The 23,422-nt window shown below is 37.8% G+C and overlaps 1 protein-coding gene across 2 annotated transcripts in view; it reads right to left on the bottom strand.

Annotated features, from left to right (window-relative positions):
- The window catches only part of PKD2L2 (polycystin 2 like 2, transient receptor potential cation channel), a 31,909-nt gene extending 10,725 nt beyond the window's left edge, over positions 1–21,184 (bottom strand). For both annotated transcript variants that reach the window (XM_027856524.1, XM_027856523.1), the window contains exons 1-9: positions 21,133–21,184; positions 19,811–19,912; positions 18,917–19,050; positions 17,057–17,313; positions 14,783–15,001; positions 10,063–10,291; positions 6,258–6,428; positions 4,432–4,613; positions 746–866 (exon numbers count right to left, since the gene is read on the bottom strand). In XM_027856524.1, the coding sequence (XP_027712325.1) occupies positions 746–866; positions 4,432–4,613; positions 6,258–6,428; positions 10,063–10,291; positions 14,783–15,001; positions 17,057–17,313; positions 18,917–19,050; positions 19,811–19,912; positions 21,133–21,184 (1,467 nt within the window). The remainder of the gene's footprint in view (positions 1–745; positions 867–4,431; positions 4,614–6,257; positions 6,429–10,062; positions 10,292–14,782; positions 15,002–17,056; positions 17,314–18,916; positions 19,051–19,810; positions 19,913–21,132) is intronic.
- Between the last annotated feature and the right edge of the window lie 2,238 nt (positions 21,185–23,422).

Below are 23,422 nucleotides of genomic sequence, written 5' to 3'. Positions count from 1 at the left end.
AAATTTTTATCTGAGCTTGACAAGTGCTAATTTTAGCAAGTTGAAAGAACAACCCAAAAATTTCTTAGCATCTTAATTCTAGAGTGGACTGAGTGGTGAAAAGAGAAGCCTGTAGCTCTGAAAGGAGAGTGGGTTTTCCATAGCTGTGCCATGAATATATATGCTCGGTACAAGCCTCATTGGAATGGATACTTTCTGGTACATCTAAGGAAATGCTTCCCTCTCTGGAGATGTTTGTGGTCTGGTCTTGGACATTTGTAGGGCTTTTGCTCTTTCATTTTGGTCCCTTAGGTCCTTGATTATTTGAAGTGTGACAAGCTCAGGTTATGTCACTGTTGTATCTGCTAACTTTTAGAAGTTCTAAGGGCTCTCACAAAAGCCAGAAAGAATACCTAATGACTCCAATGTCAAGATTAACTAATACAGCTTTCCTTCCCCAAAACTCAAATGATGGTTATAAATTACCACTTATTCCTTTCCCCTTTAGGCAAAGTATCTGGCCTAGGAAGATTATCTGATTTTCTGAAGTCATACGGCTTGATAAATGTAGACTTTGAATTAAGGAATCTGGATTCCTACTATTCCACAATGCTGTGAGACACTTCTACAGTTTAATGACAGTGGACTCCATTAAGTTCTCATTATGAAAGATTTACTGCATTTTTTTAAATGAAAGATTTCATAATTTTTTTTCTCAGTGTGAGCTATTGGGGCCAATGACAGACTGTACAGTTAACACTCTTACCAGCAGGACAAAGAATACAAAGAAGATGAAAGTGATGAAATAAGTAGGTCCCAGCACCCAATTGGCCGCCTCAATGTTGGCAAAATTAAAATCTCCCAGAACAATTCGAAACTGTGTAAATCTTAAAAAGAAAAATATTAAGAAAAATAAAGGAATCCAAAGCGTCTCATAGGAAGGGGGTGGGGTGGGGGGGACTACTGCTATCTCGAAATTTTCTAGCTGCACAAGATAATGTGTTCAGGGGGATGTTTTAAGGAATTAGATCTCATGGCCTGTAAGAAGAGACTCTAATAACCAATTGACTGTAGAAATATGGTACTTGGACTTGGGAGGAATTTTATTTATGGTCAAGGCCTCAATGACCTCATTCCCCACCAATCCCTTCTAAAGACTTGAGTCCTGAGACAGTGGTGAGGTTTTCTAACACTCCAGGTTCCACACAGTCTTGCTGTGTTCCTGGGCCCTTGAGCCCTAAACCCTTTTTTTTGCTTTGTTTGTTTCCTTGGTATAATGTTTGCATTTGTTCCTTTGCTTTTTCTAGAACTTAGTTAAAATGAGCATCACACATATTTACCATCTACTGATACCTATTTGTAACTATTTTTTTCCTTGTAGATATAAATGCTTTGTGTTGATGCAAGGACAGAAACTAACTACATAAAGCTCCTTATTTAAAAGCATTTAGAAATGCCAAAATAATCTTCACTATGCCCATTCTATAGGCAGAAAAAGTAGAGAAGTTATTCTATTTGTAGCACTAGCACTTGGCACATAATGCTTTAATAGATGCTTTTTCATTTATTCATTCCTTCATTCATACTTAACAATACTATAGCTGAACTAAGGTTAGAAATTCCTAACTCTAAACCCGACTTTCTATTTACTGCAAATATATATTGTAATCTATAAGATAAGAGGATTGGACTACTAGATGACCTCAAAGTTCTCTTTTTTTCTTACAGTTTATGTAAAGAACTCATTGATGAGGATCTGCATTTGGGGTTGCCAAATTTCCTAATGATATCAGGAATGCAATATATTTGTCTATGTGTATTGCATATATGTATAATTTTAGAGAGAAATGCAAGAAGTTGTTTTTCAGTGGTATTCTGATATTCTTTGTCAGTTAACAGAGAAAAAGTTGTCTCCCTTTTCTTTGTCGAACATAAGTCGATGACCAACAACATTGGAAGAATAAAATATACTAATAAAATAAATATACACTTAAGGAAATATACTAATAATATACTAATAAAATATACACTAAGGAAATAAACTACCTCATTAGAAGTCACAGAACACTAGTTTCCTGGAACTTATACAAGTTTAATTCCCTGTAGGTTGGAATTGTCTTGAATCAATCAGCAAGTATTTATTATGCATCTACTATGTGCCAGGTATCGAATTAATCTTGACAAAGGGATTTATTCTATTTTTCTTTTCTTTTTTTTTTTTTGGTGAGGCAATAGTGGTTAAGTGACTTGCCCAGGGTCACACAGCTAGTGTCAAGTGTCTGAGGCGGGAATTGACCTTGGGTCCTCCTGATTCCAAGATCGGAACTCTATCTACTGTGCCACCTAGCTGCCCTTGATTTTATTCTGTTTTTAGGATTGTTGATTAATACATCTATACAAAATGGAGAGAAATGTTGAGCTAGATAAATCAGAGAAATAACTTCAAATAAAAAGTATTTTCCTCTTTGGCCTACGAGGGCAAGAGACATGTTGTTTCCTCCTGCCTTTGGGGCACATGTTTTTAGACAGAGGGATAGGCATGGCTTCATTTTTTTCCCCAAATATGCTCAACTGAAACTACCATCTAGTACTTGCACTTCAAGTGAGGTAATCTAACTATGCAGAGCAGAATAAAACCAAACAAAACCAGGGCTTGATTGATAATCTAGGAGGACTCGGATAGAGCCTGGGGAATCAAAACAGCAACTTTCCCTCTTCTCTGGATCTCTATTTTATCCAGACCATTATAGCATCTCTCTCTAGAGAGGAATAGTAAAAATACAACATGACTACTTATGATGGAAATGGCTGTAGACAGAATCCAATCCAATATGGCACCCCATAGAGTGTAGGTAATTTACCCAAGGACATCTAGCTAGTAAGTGTTGAGATGAGACTTGAATCCCAGTTGCCTGGCTCCCAGTCTAGTGCCTTTTCTACTACATGTTACTACAGGCACACTGCCTAACATTATTAATTGGTTTCATGAAAGTATTACTTTAAGTAAAACCATATTTATATAGAGAGCCAGAGTAGCCTAGGGACAGAGTTAAATAGGAGTGTAGCTATGTCCTAATGACATTATTGCAAGAGTATTGTTGGGGGAACTGTTAAGTATGCTTGCTTGTAATTCAATAAAAGAAAATGGAACAAAGTTATTCAAGTTTTCTATAAGGAACCCATTTCAGTTTTATCCAGTAACTTGTAAAATATGGTATAGGGGTTGGGAGGATGGTAGTAGTATAGTCCCAAGATAGTTCCTCAATCTATCTGAGTTTTCTTAAGCTGAAAAACTTTAAACAATAAATAATTTCCTGAAAAAAAATGTGTGTGAATCAGTTTTTTAAAAAATATATTGGATCCTATTTTAAGGATTAAAGCAAGCTTACTATTGAACAAAACCCTAGATTTGATACTTTTTATAACTATTTCAATTCATTGAGCATTTACTAAGAAAGACACTGTGCTTAGGTAATGGGAATGCAAGACAAAATTCTGCTAGGGGGCATGCAACATTTACACAAATACAAAATAATTTGAGGAGTAAGATCCCTAAGGACTAGTAGGATCACAGCAGATTTGACATAGGAAATGGCATATGAGCTAAGCTTCTAAGGAAGCTCAGTATTATAAGAAGCAGAGGTGAGAAGAGGTTATGTTTCCAGGCTTGGGGAACAATTTAATTTGTGCAAATGCAGAGGCAGAAAATTGTGGAGTTGAGGGAATAGCCAACAGACCAGTTTGCCTAGAATATAGAAGAGTATATTTCATTGCCTTTAAAGTTCTGGATGTTATCTAGCTTACCTGATCTTGACTGATTTGGTTATTTAAAACAACTCAAGATGAGCAGGAGGTAAGGATTCCAAAAATGAGGACTTCAAAGAAGACATCTTATTTAGTTCTGCTCCCTAGGGAAAGTTGCCATAGAAACTACTTCTGACAGTTTATTCATTTTGTATACAAGTACTGGACTAGGCACTGGGAAAGAAAGTTTAAATAAGACAATCCTTTCCCACCTGGAATTGTTGCTGACTTAATTCTAAAATAAGATGACCTGGAGTCATAAGACCTGGGCTTCAACTTTTGCTCTGAGTATCAGTCTCATCTAATACGTTATCTCAAAGGGTGGTTGTGAGAAAAGTATGAGGTAAACTTTACTGTGTTATAGAAATAGATATACCAATAAATCTGGCTATCACTTTTGAAAACATAATTTGACATTGTTGATATAAAAATAATTTTGGGAATAGTACTATGTCCTGGGATCCTGCATAGTTATATGCTGTTTCCGAGTTCAGTGGCTATTTAGCTAGACATTAAATGTTAATAAAACTAAAATTAGTTAAGTACAACCACCACCCACAAGAAAACCCCAAAAGTTTTTAGGCCTTTCCACCTCCCCCCGAAACAATAAATTTAGCATTTATATTTACTCTATTAAAAAGAGCTTACATAGAATTTTCAAAAGTGGAAAAGTCGTCAACCTGTGATCCGAAAACAAGATATCCTAACTGGGCATAAGCAAAGAATATTATAAAAAACATGATGGCAAATCCTATAATGTCTTTGACACAGCGGGAGAGAGTTGTTGACAGCTGCGACATTGTCTTATTAAAACTTATGAATCTGAATATCTGAAAGAGAAAAGAATAGTTTGGAATGGGAGAGAGAGCACCAAGGAATATAACTCCTAACAAAAAGTTTAATCAGTCCCATAAGAAATTTATATTTAAATCAAGAGACGAGCTTAAGGGAAACTAGAGGAGACTGAAGGGCTTGCTAGTGACTCCCTATCAGGGTGCAGATAATGAATCCTTTGGAGACATGTCATACTTGTATACTGTGTTACCCACTAGGTCTATAAATTCCTTGAGGAGATATGACTGTATTTTGTTTCTTTTATATCTCCTCACAATACTTTGTCTACAACTTGGCAATACATTTTCTTTTGACAAACTGGTGCTTACCCTGGCAACAAACCTCAAGGCCTTTGGTACGATAAAGAGAACCTTGCAGGAATGAAACTTGGTTTGTACGGAAAGGTTTATATAGTTTGGCCAAATGCATGATTTTCTTAGTGAAAAAATAATTTGAAAATGAGCTGTCAGCATTGTATTAGAAACAGTGTTAAAAGAAGTGTTGGCTTTAAGGAAGGGTACATTATATGCTAGAGTAGGTAACTTTTAGATAATTTCAAACAGGTATTTTATAAGTATTTCATTTCTGCATAAGAGGTTGTTCCTGAAAAGGTTAATTTTCCCACTTCTTCCTGATTCTCACCCTTTAAAAACTATAATAAGTAATGCTAGGGAATTTTTAAACTCAAAGAAGACAACTGGCTTAGAATCTTCATGTTCTTTCAAAAATGATGCCTTGTTTTCAAACGTATTTGTCTTTAAAGAAGGACTTTTCTTCCATTAATACACATTGTCTACATATTTTCCTCTTCTAGTTCTACCTGCCATGACATACTGTTTTTCTGTGATGCTTAACTTCAAGCTCTACATATGGCTAACCGGAGGACAAGATGGATGGAGTATATATGTCTGTTAGATACAAGAAACATGTTTTATTTCATTTCTTCATTCCCTGTCCCTCTGGCAAGCCAAGCCAAGCAGGGGCTATTTTGATGGTATTGGATTTTTTGATTTGGAGAGAGAAAGATTTCAAGAAATAAATGAGTCTGACATGAAAAGAGGGAAGACAGTAGAACACAAATGCTTTTACTGAAGTGAGGTGCCTCTAAAAGTAACATACTCAGTTACTGCCTGACACATAGACCATAGAATGTTAGAGCTGAATGGGACCTTAGAGATCATGTAATTCAATCTTCCTATTTTACCAAGGAAGAAACTGAAATCCATGTAGGAAAAGTGACTTACCCAATGACATTCACACAAAGAGCCAGTGACAGAGCCTATGCCAGACCTCCAGGTTCCTGACTTCTAGCACAATGAACTTTCCACTACACCATAAACGAGGGAGCTTCAATCATTCCACTAACACTAATTTTTAATCCTTGGAATTGTCCCAAAAAGAGGGGAAGCAGTCTTAATTTTTAGATGAAAAAAATGAGAAATTTGCTTTGTAATTCTGGATATAAGCTGGTTATGATGATCTTTCCAAACTGTACTGAAGCTAAGTTAGAGGCCAATCTGCCTCTAGTTTATTGTATAACATAAGAAAATTTAGTTTTCTTCAGAACTTTCTGGTCACAAAACTATAGTTATATTATTTGATGATGCTTTAAAAACTTTGGTGGAATAAAATAAGAATACCTTAATCCATGCAAAGAAGATATTAACAGCAACCATGTCATTGTAACGAATTTGCCAGCATGCAAGAAAATAGAAGTCAGGATATTCCTGAGTTTTTTCTAGTAACTGTCCAAGTAAATGGTATGCTTGTGATGTACGGAATATATTGATTGAAATGGCCAAAAGGGACAGCTAAATAGAAAGGTAAAAATAATTAGATAAGAATCTTCAACTTCAAATTCATTGCAGTGCACATTTTAAGAACGAATTCTGTAAGTGTCTAATAGAAACAATTGAATGGTTTAATCATAACTTTAAAAGGGAAGGAAGAGAATGAGAGGAAACAGTTGTTTAAAGACTATTTAAGAAGGAAAAATATATCCATACCCATCCATAGAATTAGTAGTAGTAATACCCTAGACTTCACCATCACCCAAACCTCCATGATCTTTGAAGTCTGAAATTCTCTCCTGATCATAATCTCTTATTCTTCCATCTTTTCCCTCTGCTTTACTACTTCTAAGATCCCTCTTCATTCTACCACTCTGTTACCTCTGCCCTGGCCTTACCTTCTTCCTTTCATGATATTGTGACTTTGGCTGCAAGCAGTTCAACTATTCATTGTCTTGTGCCTTTGAATTCCTTGCCCTCTTGTTATTGAGCACACCTTGTTGATCTTTAACTTTAAATTACCTACACTATTCATTTTTTTTTTCATTTTCTACTGCCCAACTCAAGGCTGCTAGGGAAAGTGACATAACCATATTATGGGTCTACTAGAAACTTATGTTATCTAAACTGGTCCGTCATTGCTAGATGGAAGTCTTTTCTTAATTATTGCATTCTACTCACTGTGTTTCAAATTTTCTCAAGTTCTCACTGTCATCTTTCATACCTTTGCCTCCTAATTAATTACTGAGAAGAAGCCATCAGTCATAAACTCCCTTATCTCCCCAAGTCCTCATCTCAAAATTCTGTATCTGTCATCTCATTCTCTTCTGTACAAGAGGAGATGGCTCCCTTTTTGCCAAGGCTAACTCCTCTCTACTTGAGTCCTTGATCATGTTCCCCTCATGTTTCCTCTGGGAGCTTACCACTTCAACCATTCTCTTTCTTGACCCTTTAAACATTCTCATACACATATATGCATATACACATGATATACATAAACATATACATAGATGTATTATGTATGTTAGTATAGTTTTATATACACACAGACACATACACATAAGGTAAGGGTTGTCCAAAAGTCATATGAGGGGGCCAGTTTATTAAGGTCTTTAAAAGCCACACATAGGATTTTATATTTGATAATGGAGGTGATAGGGAGCCACTGAAGTTACTGAATGGGAAAGGAGGGCACATGGTCAGACCTGTGATTTAGGAAGATCAATCTGACAGCTGAGTGGAGACCAGCTGGAGTGGAGAAAGGAGAGCCAAGAGAGAGCAGTATCATGAAAACCTAGAGAGAAGAGAGTGTCAAAGAAAAGAGGCTGATTGATAGTGGCAAAGGCTACCAAGGTCAAGAAGAATGAGGATTGAGAAAAGACCACTAAGTTTTGATGATTTGGAGAGAGTAATTTCAATTGAATGATGAGGGCAGGAGCCAGACTTTAGAGAGTTAAGACAGAGTGATAGGAAAGGAAGTGGAGGTACCTATTGAAGATGGCCTTCTCAAGGAGTTTAGCCACAAAAGGTAGGAGGAATATAGAATGATAGTTAATGGGGCTGAATAGAAAGTGAGGAAAATACAGTCTGTTGTCATTCTACCTCTCCCTCTATCTTGCAACTCCAAAGCCTTTTCTTCATACTCATTATGACCTCCAATCCTCTGACTCCTCAGTTCTTTCCTAGGTTATTACCCCTGCACTGGCTATATTCTTCTCCTTTCCCCATCTTGACTCCTTGATGAACCAGTTCAACTCTACCCTATCCTTTTCTCTCAAGTTCCTTGCTCTCTTATCCCATCACCAGATTTTGCCATGCCAAACCTCAGTCTTGGGTAACTCCCACCATCTGCTGCCTTTACTCCTACTCACATGATGCTGAAGAAAATCATAAGATTATGTTGACTGGGTCCACTATAAATTCATATTATATAATCTCAACTGGGCCCTCACTGTGGCAAGGCAATCCTATTACACTCCTCTAAGTGACTTATCACATTCACACTACAGTGGCTTTTCTAAACCTATTCATTCCTCTTCAAACCTCTTATAGCCCCCTCTCCTACCTTGTCAGCTGAGAACTTTGCCTCATATTTCAACAAAAAAATTGAGACCATTCACTGAATGGTCTTTTCTCTTCTTAATCACACACCACTCAGATAGCTTCCGTCATCATCTCCTGAACCTGTTTCACATGAAAAGGTGGTCCTTCTTACCACAGCAAACCTTTCTACATACATAGATGATCTCATTCCTTCCCATCTTCTCCAGCAGAATGTTCCTTTTATCATCCCCACTCTCTAATCTCTTGCTTTCTGAGGGTAAATGATTAAGACTAAATTCTTCACCGTTAAATAGCATTTAGACTTAACACAACTCTATTTGTAATTGAACTATGTCTAATTCAGTAGAATAGATATGTTGTGAAGAATTCAGATACTAGCTGCATGACCCCTGGCAGGTCACTGTTTGCCTCAGTTCTTTATCTGTAAAATAAGCTGGAAAATGAAATGGCAAACCACTTCAGTGTTTTTGCCAAGAAAACCCTAAAATGAGGTCATGAAGAGTCAGGCACAACTGAAACGACTGACCAACAATTAAAGACTTAATCTTCTTTTCTTCACTCCTCCACTCCAATAAGCACCCAATGACCAGGGCTAGTCATAGGAAAAGTTATCTTTGGTGCCCTTCTCCCAATTTTTTGGACCTTTTCTATTCTTCTTTGTCCTTTCTTTCCCCTCCCACTGTCCAGGCACCCAGTGCCTCCATGCTATCCCACACTTCAGTATCCCATTCAGGCTTACCCTACCCTCAAATTCCTAAGTCTTCAAATTATCTCTCCTCTCAACCTTTTGGTGTCCTGCTCCATTACTGTAAGTGTGAGGAGAAAAACAAACAAATCCATTTCTACTTGCATTTTAAGAAGACTTTGTTAATCCATGTATATCTCTTCTATATTTCATGAATTTGTGATTTTATCATTTTTGGTACTGATTTCAATACAGATTGCAACTCAACTAGCATTAGTAAATGATCTTATGGAGTTGCTGTGGCTAGAATTTCATCACCTAGTGGACAGACAAACCAGTGACCAACCTCTTTGATTTATCTAGTCTGGTCTTTGGAACACCACACACACACACACACACACACACACACACACACACACACACTCACACACACACTCATTACCTGGTAAATACTTCATATTTCTAGCATGGTACTATAGGACCTGCCAGAGTTTGGACTCTTCTGTCATAGATTTTAAGAACTCAAGAACTCAGGGTCACTTCTGTGTCATGATGTGGTATCTGAATAGGACTTTAGTCTAAATGCTGGAATTTCATTATATAAGGAGGAAATGTTTTTGAGAAGGAAGTCCTTCTTGTGCTTTAAAAGGCAGATCCCATAGTGATTCCTTTCACCACAAAGTCTGCTGTGCCAGAACAGGAAGGACAAACTGTTCTCTTCAGATGGCAATACATGAAGTTATATTACATATACCCAGTAACCTTTTTTTTTGTTTGTTTAAATTGATGAATTTTAAAATCTTTCCTTCCCATTTAAATAATGGTAGAAGAGACAAAAGCTCATTTCCCACCTTTCCCATTACTTGGATGCAAATGATCCACTTCGCAGGTAGTTTCACTACTCACCGACAAAAGCAGCAACTCCAGTAAATTCCAAAAACTCTTGAAATAGGCATATTTATATTCTTTCATTTTTTTAATTTCTTGAACAATGAAGTTAATAATGAAGATACAAAATATGATTTCACAGGAAGCAATAAAGTAGTCAAAGTAAGTAACATATCTGAGTAGCTTCACAGAGTAAAAATTCCACGAAGTGAGCACACCTCCGACTGCAGGGAATTCTGCCACTAGTCTGCAAAATTGTGTTTTGGAAAAGTAACTCTGTGTTCGAAGCACTGTATATCAGTTTCAGACTTTAATTCATCATTAGTGAAATATCCAGTGAGTGAAGATTACTTATTTTAATAATAAATTAGGTTAGTTGAAAGAGTATTGAATTTGGAACCAGAGTATCTGGGTTCAGATTCTGACTTTTCCAGTATGATGGCAAGTCACCTCACCTCTCTGGGCCTCAGCTTCTTAATCTTTAAAATGAGGGGGCTGGACTAGATGACTCAAAGTTCCTTTCCACTTCCAAATCTGTGATTTCTGCAAATATTTGTCTCTGGACATACTTAAAGGTTGAGTTTTAAGTTTTGCATGGAATTTGTTTGTTTTTCTAATTGGAGTCAACAAATACTTTTTCTAGTTATACTATCTAGTAATACTATCTACTATGTGTGAAACACTATGTTTAGTATTCAAAGACCAAGACCATATCCCTTTCTTCAAAATGCCTTGAGGGCAGGGGCTATCTTTTGTCTCTTTTTGTAACCCTAGTATTTAGCACAGTATCTGGCCCACAGGAGGTGCTTAAAGTTTATTTTATTGTACAGTTTAGTAGGAAGTATAAGAAAGGGACACAAATAACTAGTGAAATAAGAGAGGTACAAAATTTTTGGTGTGCCTTATTTATAATGGCATCTAGATATAATGGGTATATCTAGATGATTAATTATATTGTCTCTAGCATTGGAAAAATTTGCCCTCATCCATAGCAGCATGGTATAGTAAAAAAATAAAAGTACTAAATGTTGAGTCAGGAGAGTTGGGTTCAGATCCTGACTCCAATACTTATTAGCTGTGTGACCTTGGGCAATTTGCTTTATTTCTTCAAGCCCATTTCCTCCTCAAAAATGAGAATGATAATACTTCACTACCTACTTCATAGAGCTGTTAGGAGAAAAGTGCTTAAAAAATCTCAAAGTGCCACTTAAATGTGAACTACTATTAGCTGGCAAGCACATTTCCCGATAGAAAACTACCGTACTTGGTCATGATTCAGTATGGTTGTATATGTATAACTTCTTTCTTGTTTTAAGAAAATCATGTTATAAATATTAATCAAAAAGCAGGACAAAGAAGGCAACCATTGTGGTTCCAGATGTCATGGATTAATTGCAGTTTTCAGCCAAATGTAATACGAAGAAGTTATTCATTAAGAACAAACAAACAAACAAAACTATCCTTAAGCCCATTCCTGTCTCTATTGGTCAAGATTCCCCAAATTATATAGTCAACTTTGGATTCTTTGCAGGAGACTGATATGTACTCTCATTTGGTGGCCTATCTGGGTATGACTCTTGTTTTTTATAACATGATCACCTACTCTGCTTAAGGGTTAGCTTAAATATAATCTTTACTTTATAATAATAATAGTAATAATAATAACTAGTATTTATATAGTGCTTTAAGGTTTGCAAAGTTCTTTAAATGTGTTATCTCATTCGATCCTTACAACAATCCAGTGAGGTAGGTGCTATGATTATTTTTTACAGATGAGGAAACTGAGGTAAACAGGGTAAGTAAATTGTCCAGAGTCACAAGCCTGGTAAATATCTGATGTAGGACTGGAATTCAGGTCTTCCTGACTCCCAAGTCCAGCAGTCTAACCACTACACCATCTAGCTGCCACACTAACTCACCAAGTACTGATATATGAAAACCTATATGCAAATGGAAGTACAAAAACTAATTACAAAACTAAATGTAAAAGATTTTAGGTTTTTTCCTTATTTTGGATTTTTGGGACTACTGGTCCTTTCTATCCCCATGGATGACATTAATTTAAAGAATCAGCATCTCTATTTCTCAGGCATATTAAATTGCTTATTCTGTACTTGAAAGCACTGATATATTGTTATGCCACTGGAATGGAATGTTGTGGAACAAATCCACGTAGTTGCCTAACATAAGACTTTGAAGATAGTAGATAGTCAATCAATATCTGTTGAGTGAATGACTTAATGAAACTCCATGTTAGGACTTGAGGCATGGAATAGAAAACATATGATGAATGTGCTGGAAATATTTTCATGCAATTACTTGGCATATTACAGAATGAGGCACAATATTTATATCAGTTCTACCTCAAAATAGCCACTGATTTAATATTCTAACTACTGAATATCCAAAGTTAAAAATTCATTTTCAAAAATAACTAGAATGGTAGTTCTAAAAACTCAGATATGATCTAAGTGACCTTTGGTCACATATTTCAGAAATTCTATGAGTCAGTTTGGTCAGACTAATCCCCCTGGGCAGCAGTGGAGATGAATGGCCATGTACTTAGAAATAGCTGGAGTAACTTTTAACTCTACAGACAGGCCTGCACAACTTGCAATATAAGGGCCCCCTGGGCCCTCGGCCTGCTTGTGGCAAGCCAAAGGATTTCCTCTACATAGAAAGGATGTTTTCCTCTACATTTTTCCCTGGCCACAGAAATTCTTTGGCATGTGGCAAGCGGTCCAAGGGCTATGAACAGCCGCAGGCCACAAGTTGTGCAGGCCTGTTCTAGGGTAACCACTAAGCATAATCTCTGTGTGCATCTTTACTTGACTTATTCATGACTGGGGCATTCATAAATTCTTTTGGTGTTTGCTTACCCTAGATTGATGCATTTATTCTTTTAGAAATGTTTATTTCCATCTTTTGTTTTTCTATTTCTAAATATATAACCCAATTTCCCTCTCTGGTGGGCTATCCTTTGTAAAAAATAAAATAAAAAAGATAAAAAAGGGGAAAAAAAAGCAGTTCAACAAACTAACACATCAATTGAGTCTAATAATTTATGTAATATTTATTTCAGAGGGACAGTTCTCAAATTTTTTGATCTTAGGACCCCTTTACAACTTAAAAATTATTGAAGACTCCAAAAAACTTTTGTTTATGTGGATTATATAAATAGCTTCTTAATATTATAAAATAGTTTTGAATCCCTCAAAGGGACTTAGGGACCCAGATCCCTGTTGTCCACACCAAAGTATGGTCCAAAGAACATACTTTGAGAACTGCTGTTTCCGAGTATAAAAGGGTCAGATCCAATATTTTGATGCTACTTGGGTGAGTCTACTGTTCTAGAATAGCTGATTAGATCTTGGGTAGCCTTTCAATATCCTGTGGCATTGACTTGAATCAGGGCAAAACGGACAAGGGTACATGGTACCATAGCTCAATAAATGGTACATACACTCAACAAATTTAAACTAGCAAAATTTCCTATGTGCATGACTTTCTTTTAAATCTCCAAATGTACTTCATTTCCTTATCGATGTCACAAAAATTGAATATAAACCCTGTATCCCTATCCCTAAAAAGCATATTGTAAAGATTATTTGATCTAAATCTGTGAGAAATACTAATCTTTTTTTTTTAAGGCAATTGGGGTTAAGTGACTTGCCCAGAGTCACACAGCTAGTAACTGTCAAGTGTTTGGTCTGAGGCTGCATTTGAACTCAGGTCCTCCTGGCTCCAGGGCCGATGCTCTATACACTGTGCCACCTAGCTGCCCCGAGAAAGGCTAATCTTTACATAGCACACAAATACCAGTTGCAATCTTAATTGTTTGGGAAAGGTCATCTTTAATAATCATTCTTATTGGATTTAAATCCTACAGCCATAATCATATCTTTAGAGTCAAATCATACCATACAAGGTTAGAAGCCTGTACTCAAAGTAGATTTCAGTTTCATATTCCATTTGGAATATATATATGTAACACATATTAGGAGAAAAAAAAAGAAAACTGAAATGAGAGGCATGACAATATCATGTATCATTGGATTTGGAATCCGGAAGTCCTGGGTTAAAATCATGCCCCAGACACAGCTGTGTGACCTTAGTAAAGTTACTTAACCTCTCTAGGTCTCAGTTTCCTCATCTGTAAAATGAGGTGCTGGAGTCAATAGTCTCTAAAATCCCCTCTACATCTACAATGATCCTATGAAATCAAGATTTAAGACCCAAGTTAATCCCTTCAGCATTTCAGAGGTGATCATTGCTGATGTCCTTGCTGCAATTTGCTATCTCAGCATATGTAGATGGATAATAGTTGTTTATTCTCAAAAGAGATACACTTCTGGTCAGTGGAAACTCAAAATTTGAATAATATGGATCAAAGGAAGGAGCCATGAAGATAGAGTGTTTAATTTGTGTAACAAAGGACTGATCCAAAATGTAAGACCAGATGCTTACATATGATGGGAAAAATTAATGACTTGTGTAATTCTCAATGTTCCTGGGAATTCTTTGAGGATATAGACTAGTATAAAAACAAATCTCATGGACAATAATGTTACTTTACTTGCTTTTTTCGAACTGGTTCTTTTGGTTTATATTTTATCTGTCTTTTAAAATCTAAGATTTTTAGGTTTTAGTACTGTACAACTCTAAAGGCAACTCCAAAGAAGGGTATGAACAATATTAAAAGCACATCACATTAATAAAGGGGATTGGATTTACTCACCTGATGACGCAAAAAAGGTTTACATTAGCATTGTACAATGAAAAATCAATAAAAATAACCCTGGTCCCTCTAGTGATCCAGCTGTTCAATTTAAGGAAAGTAAACTTCTTTTTGGCCTCAGTCTTCGATACGGGTAAAGTGAACATATATCCTCCATTATCATAAACACCAAAAACTCCCCAGTGCTTAAGAGATGATGTAGAAGGAGAATACTTCCATCTATTAGACAAAGGAATATGACATTGTGAGGTTAGGAGGTCTGATTGAAAAGTATTTCTTTTAAAAATATTTTACTGATATATTTCATGTTTACATTGCCTTGATTCCCGCTATGTATCTTTCCAGAAAGCCATCCTTTATAATAAAGGAAAAGAGAAAAATCACTTGACTCTTGACCTTTGCAAAGAAGTGAGGCAAGGTACCTTCTTATATCTCTTCTTTGGGAGTAAGTTCTTTATAATTTCACAAAATTTATTTTTGATTGCTTTGTGACTATTCTTTCCACTTACACAGTTTTAGTCATTATATATATCGTTTTTTGGTTCTGCCTATTTTACTTAATCTAAGTCCATATGTCTTTCTATACTTCTATATACTCATCATATCCATGTATTTTTTATAGTACAACAATATTCCATTACTTCCATACACCACAATTTGTTTATCCATTTCCCAGTAGATGGGCATCTACTTTGTTTCCAGTTCTTGGCTGCCCCAAAAATTGTTACTGTAACTATTTTGGTGTATATTGAGCCTTCATCTTTCACAGCTAGCCTGCTAATGGTCACATAATATTTACTTTGAAATAATGTTTAATATGGAAAAGTAGAATGAATAATGAATGACTACATCATTTGGAATTAGAGCTTTAGTAATAAATAAATTTAATAAATAATAATAAAAATAAATTTAACAAAACTTTTAAAACACCTTTCTGTATAGCCTTTTTTTTTTTTTTAAACAGTATTCCTTAAGGGCAAATTTGTTCTTACCATTTAACTGAATGCTGATTTTGTGTTTGTGTGTGAAGTCAGGAAAGGAAAAAGAGCTTGAGTATCTCTTCAACCTCAAATTACTAACTCAAAGATGACCTAACTATGCATTTAAAAGTATTTTTATCAATAAGATTATGGTACGTAGCCTAGCATTAAGATAACCCCAACAGTAAAATAATTTGTCTAAAGTACGGTCCTTAAATCCTTTAGTTTTCCCTAAAACAATTACCTTGTTAATAACTTTAACATAGATTATCTTTACTGTTATTTTTTGGGGGGAGGAGTTTGGTCCAGATCTTTAATTCTTAGTAAAAAGGAACTCCCAGCTAAGTGGTAAAGCAGATAGAGTGCTGGGCTTGAAGTCAGGAAGACCCGAGTTCAAATCCAGCCTCAGATACTTATTACTTTGCTTGACTTTGAGCAAGTCATTTAACCTCTGCCTCAGTTCCCTCAACTGTAAAATGGAGATAATAATATCACTTACATAACAGGTTGTTGTTAGGCTCAATTAGATAATATTTGTAAGCTGCTTTCGCATAGTGCCTAGTATGTGGTTTGTTGCTGTTTAGTTGTTTTTCAGTTGTATTCAATTCTTTGACCCCATTTAGAGTTTTCTTGGCAAAGCTACTGGAGTGGTTTGCCATTTCCTTCTCCAGCTCACTTTAAGATGAAGAAACTGAGGCAGACAGTGTTAAGTGACTTGCCCAGGATCACACAGCTAGTTTCTGAGACTGGATTTGAATTCAGGAAGAGGAGTCTTCTTGATTCCAGGCCCAGTGCTTTATCCACTGCACCACCTAGATATCTTAGCACATACTAGGCACTTAATAAAAGCATTTCTTTACCCCTCTTTTTTCCCCTCATTGAGGAAGCAAATCAGCAATTGTTCTGGACCTAAGTGTTAAGAAAGTAGCCTGTGGCATTGAGTGATTAACTTCTATAGTTACTGAAGATTATATGTAGACAACTCCTTTGGCTCTAACCTCTCTTCTAAATTGATTTTCAGATTTGTGGTGTATAATTTATTCAACATTGATTTATATATTGTAAAAAATGGTGCTTCATTTGTAAAAAAATAGCAATTATATTACACTAGTTTAGAGAGCCTACCCCCTCAAGGTGTTTTTTTTTGTTTGTTTGTTCATTTAGAAAGTATTGAAAGGCAGCTGCCTTTTTTGGTATTTAAATCATATTTAGTATATACTCTAGAAACAACATAAATTATTTTGAGAATTTACATAGGATAATAATATCCACTGTGTGATTTTATAACACTTACTCAGGTACCTGTCTAGGGCCAAAATCAGATCGATCTTCATTTTTTATAGTATATCTGTCAAAACATTCATCCATCAAAGATTGAAATTTTGGATAGACAATGCATGAGTTGTTTCGGACTTTAAGCTGTCGAACTCGAGGGACTCCTAGAAGTACATTCTCATAGTAGATGCGGCTGGTGTTTTTCAGTTGATACAAAACCTCTGCATTATACCATGAATCAGAGTACAGACCTTCCAAAAGGGGTCCCTCCATAAACTACGCACAGTGAAAGAAATGTAAAGTTTTACTGCCAACTTAATAACACTGTCTGCTCTCCTAATGCTATAAAAATACTACATAAACCTTAAAATTGCTATACAAATGTCAATTGTTGTTAGCCAAAATGAAATTACGACTGCTGATCAAGCCACTATTCATCTAACCACCGTTTGTGTGACATTACAATTTGGTCCTGAATACACATGGACTAGTGCAGACCACAGCAGGAAACCTACGTCACTTTCTTCATCACCTGACTGGTACATGTTGTTGAGTGGGACAATGAAGGGATTGCACTAGATAGCTGCTGAGGCCATCTCTAAATTTTGAATACTTTGAATCAGCAAAGACAGTCATTTTTGACCTGCAACTAGGACTCCTAAGACTCACACTATTCTTTCCTATTGTAGTGAGAATTTTTGATCTTTTATTTCCTTTTATTATATGGAACTCTGGGCCATTCCTGCTGCAAATTTTGGTTAACAAAGTCTGCCTTCTGTTAATATTAACTTCACTGGACCAAAACTTTTCCCTTGGGATGTGAAAATTTCTTTAAAGCCTTAAAATACCTTAGATAAGAAGCTAGAGGAAGGATCTCAACTGTCCCTGACTGCTTTGCTTCCAGTAAATCTTCCCACTCAATCAGCCTATTTGTAAACTCTGTAAATGTGGTTTAATGTTTAACCTAATTTAGTTTGCCTATAGAGTTTGACAAATATTGTTTCCTTAGAATATGTATGAGATTATGACTCTGTTTAACTAAGTTTGTTCAACTTTTATAACATTGAAGGAAGCACTGGGATTATGAATTTATCTTTTCTTTAACTTTTATGGCCTAAGATGGAATGTATAAGATTGCAATATGGAAAAGAACTATTTCTCTGTCACTCTAACTTAATTTTGCCTATAAGAGGTCTTGTCAGCATCCTAATGATTGTGCAGGTTTTCTCTGAGACCAATACCTATGTTTGAGCATAATAATAAAACCCAGGTTTTTACCTCTATAATTTCTGTGTTGTGGCAAATATATTTTTGGCAGTACTTATATACCATATGAACTCAGAGAGAGGAAATTTCTTCCATATCTTTACCTGGCCCAGACTGGTGTCGAGATTCATTAATAATCTCCCTATAAGAGTATCTTCTGATTTCAGGGCATACTATATATATCCCTGCATGGAGTCAAAACACACTTCTTTTCCAGATAAAGTGAGAATAAAAAGAAAATTGCTTTTATTTTTTTAAAGGAATCTGATCAGGTTAGGAAACTAGTAGTTTAAAAGTAGCTAGGGAGGTTTCATATATATAATCCATGAGACTAGGTGTTGCAGTTGCTGGGATGCTGAGCCTGAAGTCAAGAAGACCTGAATTCAAATCTAGCCCCAGACACTAGTTGTATAACCCTGGGCAAGTAATTTAACATCCGTTTGCCTGTTTCCTCAGCTGTAAAATATGGATAATAACCTACATCAGAGTTGTTGTGAGGATCAAATACGATAATATTTGTGAAGTGCTTAGCATAGTGCTTGGCACATAGTAGGTACTATATAAATGCTTCTTCCCTTTCCCCTTCCTTACTGGTGGTCAAGTGAACCCTTACCTTCCAAAACTCAGTTATGGTGCTAATAGACTTAAAGTTGGTTCTGTCTTCCTCAGGTACAGAAGTTTCCAAAAAGAGGGTTGCTATTACCTTGTTCAAGTAATACATATTTGAGCTTACCATCCCAAAAGTCACTAGAGAGAAAGAATTTAAAAAAAAAAATTTTTTTTAAATCCAGCTTCCTGTGAAATGATACCTCAGTTTTATGCGGTTAGCATATTTCAACATTTTATGTTTAATCCAGGTCCAGTTTATACCAATTTATACACAGTCATTTAACTTCGATTAAATCAGGCAAAATGCCATATTGTTTTGAATACAAGCTCCTCCTATTCCTCTCCACCCCCAATCTGGCTTGAATAAAACCTGTGTCCTACAATTGGCTATTTTTCAGTTTACAGTTATGTATTCTTTGAGTTCTTTATAGGAATGCAGCCTATGTGGTAAATCTTGCCAGGAGATACAAGCTACCTAGGGTGATAATAGTGACGAACTCATAGTTGAGGATCCATGAATTCTAGCAAGTAATGCCCACTTTATAGAGCCCATTTGTCACTTTAAGAATTTAAAAACTACGCACAAAGCCAACACTACCTACAAAGTCAGTTGGCCCACCACCAGTAGAATATACACTTTGAAGATGTTAATGGTGGTGGATTTGCACCCTTTCATCTTCTGTCCTGTCTCATCCTTCTTTGTGGCAAGAGCAGCCATTTTCAGCATTCAAACCATGTTCATAAAACAAAGCAAAGCTAACAAGCAGGGCTAAACCCGTGTGCTCAGCACTATCAATATCTTGTGCTAAATCAGTCAGATGACACATAATTTTAAGTCACCTCCAAATTTACAGCATCAACCCAGGGTCATAATTAATACCACTACCTGTGTACTTACATATACATATGTCTATTAGAAAAATAATGTAGATAAGCAGCTCCTGAAGGGTAGATCTAATTTCCAGTTCTTTTTTATAGGTTGGTTTAAGTTTCAGTGACACTATAAAGCATAAAACAAAGATTTTTCTCTATATAAATAATTTAATAAGAAGCATTAACACAACATTCTAACTTATTCCACTACTATCCAAAATATTCAGCTGAGTTTTGATATTTTATTCCTTAGGTCTGTGAGGCAGGTACAGTTGTGATATTTTATTCCTCTTATCTGTGAGGGTTTATCGTTCCATTTTACAGATGTGGCAAATGCAAAGTTGTCTAAGGCCTTTCAGAAAACTGATGGCAGATCTTATACTAAAACAAAGGTTCAATCACTGGATTGAGCCTGGTCATGATCAGAAATTTTGACGAGGGCCCATCTTAATTGCTACACTTGCAAGGAAAATCTGCTTTTTTGGTCAACTAGCTTTTTAAACTGGTGAAGAGAAGCTGAATCAGTTTAAGGATAGCATATATAGCAGCTGGGTGCCTTTCTATATAAAGTGATGTGGTCAAGGTGATTCTGGAACACTGTTCTTTCTTGTCTCTCTTCTAGGACTACTTAAGAGTGGCAAATAAATAACTGGAGAGGGCAAGAAAAGATTGGGGGGGTGTTACTGGGAGAGGGGTGCAAAACCATCATTTTGGTGAGTGGTGTTGATTTTGGCTTGTCGAGTTTTTTGCTATCCAAGCCAACTGCTGCTATTTTATCTTTGATTTTAGTAACCTCTTGGGGAAGCCAACTAAGGCAAGGCTTCGACCCTAAGACCCAGAGGAACAGGCCATTATACTAAATTTCTGGCAGGGAATGAGGTCCCAAGAGCAGGCACTGGTGGGGGGTTACTCCTGGCTCCCTTCATGTCCCATCCAAAATCCCACCTTCTACAAGGCTGCCTCGAATGCTAGTGCCTACCCTCTGCTGATTACCTCCAGCTTCTCCGGTTTACATCTCGTCTGTTCACAATCGTTTGCACAGACTACGCAGAGCATGGCGTGCTTTCTGCCTTTCTTAGCATCCCCAGCGCTTACCATAACGCCTTAATGAATGCTTGATGACTAACTGGCCACAAGACTAGCTCAATGTGTTTATTATTTAAAACCCACGGGGGGGGGGACCACCTCAGAGCAGAATCTTAAAAGGGCCTTAAGAAACAAGAGTGTTCAAAGTCCCCATTTTACAGATGTGGAAACAGCCTACGAGAAGAAAAGCGACTTGGCCAAAGCCCGTCACTCAGCTGACGTGAAGGGGGCGGGGCCCATTCTGGGCTGTCCCTTTCTCACCAGTGGCTTTCAAGTGCTGTTGCTTGGCTTTAGAAGATTTCACTTTTGCCATAACAGCGTCTGGTGCGTGGGGGATGGTGGTGGTGGTTTCCGGGGCCTTTTGAACCGCCGAGCCTCGGAGCCCGGGCCCCGCCCTCCCCGCGGGGCGGCCTCGCCCGCCTCGTGCCGCGCTTGCGCGCTCCCTCCCACTGAGACCGTTCCAGTCCGACCCCTAGCGCGAGAGCCCGGGAACCGCGTCCGTCCCCGTGGCCCCAAACCCAGCGGAAGTGCGCCTGGGCTCTCCCTCCCGTCTCGGGCCGCTCCCATCCCCACCCAGATGGCTCTTTTCCGCCTCGTGCCGCCCTCATTCACACACTTCCGTACACCCTCCCCACCGGCGTGAGAGCGTGAGCTCAGCCGCCAGCGCTCTCCCTTCCTGCCCCGCCCGTCCCTCCTACAAGCCCCCTCCCCCTCGGGCTGCCGAGCACGCGCACTCCTGCCCTGGGCCTCGCGCCCCGCCCCAGCGCCTCGCGCCACCCCCCAGCTCCCAGCCTCCGCCCCTTTCCCGAAGAACCTGCACTAGAATGAAAAGTTTGGACCCTTTGTGTAGAAAAGCCGACTCCGACCTCCCGGAAATGTGGAGTCTTGTAGGAGGGTCTTCGAGAAGACGGCGGAGGGAGCGAGGAGAGCGTTTATCCCCGAGTCAGGGAGAAGGGCGAGCGAAGGCTTGGTGGCGGATGAAATCCGAAAAGGGCTTGTTGCACCCCGGCCTCTTGGGGAGGCTCCCGGTGTGACGAGCCCCGGCCCCCTGCTGCGGGGGAACAAAAACAAAGCCACTTTGGTCGCAACCCTGAAAGGATGAGGAGGTTGACAAGTTTCCTTGTGGGTGTGGATTTAAAAAAACAAAACAAAAACTTGTCCACGCAGTTGCCAGCGTCAAAAGCAACCAGTGGGTGAAAGGAAAAGATCTAAACTGCAAAAGTTGGATAGTAAATGAGACTAAAGGCAAAAAAGGGGCGGCTGTGTACAGAAAGTCTGGGAAGGGATTTTTTTTTCCTTTTCTCTCACAACCCCGTACAGATTGGGTCACAGCAAGTTTCCTTGTCAGGTTAGGCTGTACATCTTTCAGATGCTGGCTTTTTTTTCTTGGCGTTTTGTAGTGTGAAGGGAATTATGATTTTCATATTAACCGATATGATATGTATAATGAGTGTACTAATAATTTAGATTTTTTGGAATTGCCTCTTCTGGTTTACAAGTCAGAAGCTTAAGATGCAGCTTGGAATGATACATCAAGCCCTTGACGAGGCTCTCACAATTATTGCATTTTTGTGCTTGAGTACCTTAAGTGAATGGAATCGAAGATTGCAGAACCTGTTCTTTTACAGAACTCTGCTTCTGTGACTCACCAAATAATGATCCCCAAAGACCTGAAACAATACTTTTCCCATAGGACTCCAGGACACCTGTGATGAGGGCCTTGTGGACTCATTGTGGTAAACCACTCAGGCCCTGGAAAACAATTGTTTGTAATTCACTTTCTCCACCTCCCTTCCCATTTATGATTTATGTATATAATCTCAGCCTTCACTACAGCAAGGTGGAATTCTGATCAGAATTCCCCATTTGCAGATCTGTTTCTCATAAGGAAACTAGTTAATTAAACTGCTACTTGATGACTTGCACTTTGTCTCTAGCCTGCTCTATTTTGGCATTCCCAGGTTAGAGACTGGCTCAGTAAAATCCTGTTAACAGTAGGGGGTCAAAAAAGTGAGCCAGACTTGTCAGAAATATTTGTGGCAATATTTGGGATGAGGATTTGTCTTTCATTCCCTCAGAAACAACTAGTTCACCTCCTAAAAAGCCTCAGAGACATGTTGTTGTTCAGTTGTTTCTGACTCTTCATGACCCCGTTTGGGGTTTTCTTGGCAAAGATACTGAAGTTGTTTGCCATTTCCTTCTCCGGCTCATTTTACAGATGAAGAAACTGAGGCAAACAGTTAAGTGACTTGCCCAGCGTCACACAGTTAATAAATGTCTGAGGCAGTATTTGAGCTCAGGTTTTCTGATTCTGGGCTTGGCACTCTACTCAGTGTACCACTTAGTGCAGTTATTAAAGTGAACACTTCTTCCTTGACTTTGGCCTTGACTCCTGTGCCCCAAAGAAATCTTATCCAAAGTTAGTACTCAAAAGTGCTGTGGAGTTGTTGACAGATTGTCTGGAAGTGATGCTATTAACGCGGGGGGGGGGGGGGGGGGGGGGGGGGACCCCTGTGCTGTCAGGTTATAACCATGAGTGTGGAAGACCACA

Source organism: Vombatus ursinus, unplaced genomic scaffold (genome assembly GCF_900497805.2).
Source record: "Vombatus ursinus unplaced genomic scaffold, bare-nosed wombat genome assembly UNPS02011572.1, whole genome shotgun sequence".
Classification (NCBI taxonomy): domain Eukaryota; kingdom Metazoa; phylum Chordata; class Mammalia; order Diprotodontia; family Vombatidae; genus Vombatus; species Vombatus ursinus.
The sequence above is the reverse complement of the archived record's forward strand: the minus strand, read 5'-3'. Positions and strand labels throughout refer to the sequence as shown.